The sequence below is a fragment of the Muntiacus reevesi genome, chromosome 9, assembly GCF_963930625.1.
Source record: "Muntiacus reevesi chromosome 9, mMunRee1.1, whole genome shotgun sequence".
Classification (NCBI taxonomy): Eukaryota; Metazoa; Chordata; class Mammalia; order Artiodactyla; family Cervidae; genus Muntiacus; species Muntiacus reevesi.
This window is the reverse complement of record NC_089257.1, coordinates 8,754,108-8,758,599: the sequence shown is the minus strand read 5'-3', so window position 1 is coordinate 8,758,599 and position 4,492 is coordinate 8,754,108. Positions and strand designations below refer to the sequence as shown.

The 4,492-nt window shown below is 38.4% G+C and overlaps 1 protein-coding gene across 1 annotated transcript; it reads left to right on the top strand.

Moving 5' to 3' along the window:
- The first annotated feature begins 1,701 nt into the window (after positions 1 to 1,701).
- Positions 1,702 to 2,652, top strand: LOC136175488 (olfactory receptor 4C46-like). Its single transcript, XM_065945770.1, has one exon. It carries the CDS (start codon positions 1,702 to 1,704, stop codon positions 2,650 to 2,652), a length of 951 nt encoding a protein of 316 aa, XP_065801842.1.
- Positions 2,653 to 4,492: the final 1,840 nt, after the last annotated feature.

The window sequence follows — 4,492 nt, the reverse complement described above, 5'->3', positions numbered from 1 at the left end:
GCATTTTCATAGCATCATCTTTTAGGATTTGAAATAGTTCAATTATTTGATTAAATTGCTCTCTCTATGTATTCTCTCTCTCTCTCTCTCTCTCTCTGTCTCTGAAGTAGGATAAAGATAAATATGACTATATTGATTCAATTTTTAAAGATTTACTAATTCAGCATTGTATATTATAATAATTTTATAGGTTATAGTTTAAGAATTTGGATCAAAAATAAAAGTGTAATTTATTATTTATTTTTCCCATTTATTTTTATTAGTTGGATGCTAAATATTTTACAATATTGTAGTGGTTTTTGTCGTACACTGACATGAATCAGCCATGGATTTACATATATTCCCCATCCCGATCCCCTTCCCTCTCCACCCGATGCCTCTGGGTCTTCCCAGTGCACCAGGCCCAAGCACTTGTCTCATGCATCCAACCAGGGCTGCTGATCTGTTTCACCCTAGATAAAATATATGTTTCGATGCTGTTCTCTCGAAACATCCCACCCTCACCTTCTCCCACAGAGTCCAAAAGTCTGTTCTGTACATCTGTGTCTCTTTTTCTGTTTTGCATATAGGGTTAATTTAAACTAATCTTACCTCTATTCTTTGTAGCTGCCTGAGTTTAGGTAGAATTCTTAGCTTCTCTAAGCATCTACTTCCTAATATGTAAAATAAGTATAAAAATGATAGTAGTAAACACAAGTTTTTAATTAAGTTTACATAATGAAGTATCTTAGAGCACAGTAAATATTCAGCAAGCTTTCACTAATATTGCTAATATTCCTACTATATTTTTACTCTTATATACTATTATTTTTCTCATCTGCTATATGAATGAAATATACATAGATTGTAATCATGCCTTGCATATAGCAATCAATCATTAAAGCAAATTTATCAAGTATTATAAAGTCACTGGATTTAGGAAGCATGTTTATTTTCTTGGGCTTCCCCAGTGGCTCAGCTAGTAAAGAACCTTCCTGCAATGTGGGAGACCTGGGCTCAGTTCCTGGGTTGGGAAGATCCCCTGGAGGAGCGAGCAGCTACCCCCTCCCTTGTTCTGGCACAGTAGCTTCCTTACCTTTTCATTACTTTCCTGTTTCCAATGCTCTGTGACACTTATCTGAACTATTTATAAAGAGCCTGCTACTCATGTTTTTCTGTCTTCCATCCCCTTACTAAACCTCATCCCACTCCATAGAATTCAGAAAAAGATTGTTTTTGGAATTAAATCCAACACACCCTCTCTCTCACATCCCTCCTCATCCTTCCTCTCACATTTTCATTTAACTTGCATGTTTTCTCATTTCCTAAGAATAAAGGGAAAATCCCTTGGTTTTGCATCCATAGCCTTTACATCCATTTTCTACTTTTCAACTCAGGTTTGTCTGCCTCTATATGTGAGATCTATTGATTCGTATTAAGCTCGAGTCATCTCACATGAGTCCATGTGCACAGAAAAGTCTCCCGCCTGTGTGTTCACAGAGCCCCTCATGTCTCTAATCTCTAAGCATTATCTCTCTCCAGGGGAGGATGTGGGACATCTTTAAGAGATCAGAAACATTTTTCCTATATCCAAAAAAGAATTCAAAAATTCAGAACTCCATAGAATCTGGGCGTTACTTTTTTATTACATGGAGAGGCTTAGTGAACTCAAGGTTGAGGTGATGAAAAGTAACTTTTTTTTTTATTATTTCAGGTAACATAATGAACCATAATACAAAATACATGGAAAATAGGAACAACGTGACAGAGTTTGTTCTCTTGGGGCTCACGCAGGATCCAATGTTGCAGAAAGTCATATTTGTTGTGTTTTTGGTCATCTACATCATCTCTGTGGTAGGAAATATGTTCATCATGGTCACCATCATAGGCAGTCCATTACGGAGTTCTCCCATGTACTTTTTTCTGGCCTATCTCTCCTTTATTGATGCTTGCTATTCCTCTGTGAATACCCCTAAATTGATCATCGATTCCCTCCGTGAAAGGAAGACCATCCTGTTCAATGGATGCATGACCCAAATCTTTGGGGAACATTTCTTGGGAAGTGCTGAGGCCATCCTGCTCACTGTGATGGCCTATGACCGCTATGTGGCCATCTGCAAGCCCTTGCACTATACAAGCATCATGAATTGGAGGGTGTGTTGGCTGCTAATTGGAGTGGCATGGGTGGGAGGCTTTCTTCATGGAATCATACAGATCTTTTTCATCTTCAGATTACCCTTCTGTGGCCCTAATGTCATCGATCACTTTTTGTGTGATCTGAACCCTTTGCTAAATCTTGCCTGCACTGATACTCACACTCTAGGATTATTTGTTGCTGCCAACAGTGGTTTCATCTGCCTTATAAACTTTCTCCTCTTGATGGGCTCCTATGTGGTCATTCTGCGCTCCCTAAGGAACCACAGTTTGGAGGCAAGGTGCAAGGCCCTCTCCACGTGTGTCTCCCACATCACGGTTGTCACCATGCTCCTTGTGCCCTGCATTTTTGTATATTTGAGACCACCAGTTACTTTACCAATTGATAAAGCAGTGGCTGTATTCTACACTATAATAACTCCCATGTTAAATCCCTTCATCTATACTTTGAGAAATGCCCAAATGAAAAATGCCATTAGGAATTTGTGCAATAGACAAGCTATGTCAGGTGATAAATAAGAGGAGACCAGCATTGATTGTCATGGTGCAAAGTTCAGAAGGACATTGTTGATGCTTTCAGCAAAGAAGACCTTTGAGATAAAGAGAGAAAAAGCAGCTACTATGAATCATAGATTCTGCAATGGGGAGAAGAAATGGTGCATGAAAAGTGAGACAAACTGGCAGGAGACTACTTTTTCATGTTTGGAGCATTTTATCAAGTAGATGCTTGGTTTTCCTAGCTTTATCTATCTATATGCTTTAATAAATTCAATCTAATAAAAAATAAACACAGTGATATTGAGCAGTAATCTCTGTAACTATCCAAAGAAGTAGGAATTGCTATTATCCTCATTTTATAGGCGATTAAACAAATAGAATGGGAAGGTTCCAAAAGAGTAATATTGAAGAACCATATTTTTAGCTGCTGTCTCAGACCATGTTCTTAACTGTGGAGATATGCTGTCAGACAATGATACAAAGGTAACATAATTATGTTGTTCAGTTGCTAAATCATTTCTGACTCTTTGTGACCCCATGGACTGCAGCACCTGAGCCTCTTCTGTCCTCCACTCTCTCTTAGAGTTTGCTCAGACTCATGTCTGTTGAGTTGGTGACGCTATCCCACAATCTCATCTGCCCTCCCTTTTCCTTTTGCCTTCAATCTTTCTCAGCATGAGGATCTTTTCCAATAAGTCAGCTCTTTGTATCAAGTGGCCAAAATATTGAAGCTTCACCTTCAGCGTTAGTCCTTTCAATGTATATTCAGGGCTGATTTCCTTGAGGAAAGACTGGTTTGATCTCCTTGCAGTCCTAGGGACTCTCAAGAATCTTCTACAGCACCACAGTTTGAAAGCATCAATTCTTCAGTGTTCAGACTTCTTTATGGTCCAAATCTCACATCTGCACATGACTACTGGAAAAACATAGTGATATTACTTACTAATATTGAGATAGGGACTGTGCTGAAATTGTATATATGTTGTGTGCTAAGTCACATTAGTCATGTCTGACTGTTTGGGACCCTATGGGCTGTAGCCCACCGGGATCCTCTGCCCACATATGTACATACGTGTATCTATGGTATGTGGTATGTGACACCGTGGTACGTACTCCCCTCTAGGTCATCACGGAGCGCCGAGCTGAGCCCACTGTGCTTACAGCAGCTTCCCTCTGTTTGATACGTGGTATTTTCAATGCTCTTCTCTCAGCTCACCCAGCCCCTTTCCTCCACTGTGTCCACAAATCAGTTCTCAACATCTGCACCTCTAGTCCTACCTTACACATAGGTTCATCTTTGCCTCTTCTCTAGATTCCATATATATGCATTAATGTATGGTAAGCAATGAAACATTTAAACACTAAGGGGAATTTAAGGAATGTTGCACAATATTCCAAATTTTCTTATTGCATTAAGCATCATTTTGTATTGCTCATGTCACAATCTTATCCTGATAACCCATCAAAAAGAGTGAAGATCCAAGTAAAAGAATAGTCTAATATCAGACAGGAATTTCAATTATTAAACAAATTAAGTCATACTCTGTAAAATATTTACCTACTTGCCAAGAATATTATCTTCAAGGCCCAATGTCTGATTTATGGTAAATGCTAGATGAATATATGTAAGTATAAGGGAAGATGAATAAATTCAATAAAATATCAGGCAAAATGTAGTTTTGCAGACTAGGAAATTTTTTTCTACCTTTATCTGTTTCAGATTCAGAGAAGTAATCTAGGTATATGTCTTTTGAAAACTAAGATTTGGGTTTATTCCTGCGTAAACTAGGAACAAGGAAGAAATTGAAAACAAACCCGTTATCTTTTGAACACATAATTTACCTTGATAGTCTCCCAGTCC

Excerpts from the sequence above, each read along its gene's own strand:
- LOC136175488 (XM_065945770.1), top strand. The coding sequence starts at position 1,702 with ATGAACCATAATACAAAATACATGGAAAATAGGAACAACGTGACAGAG.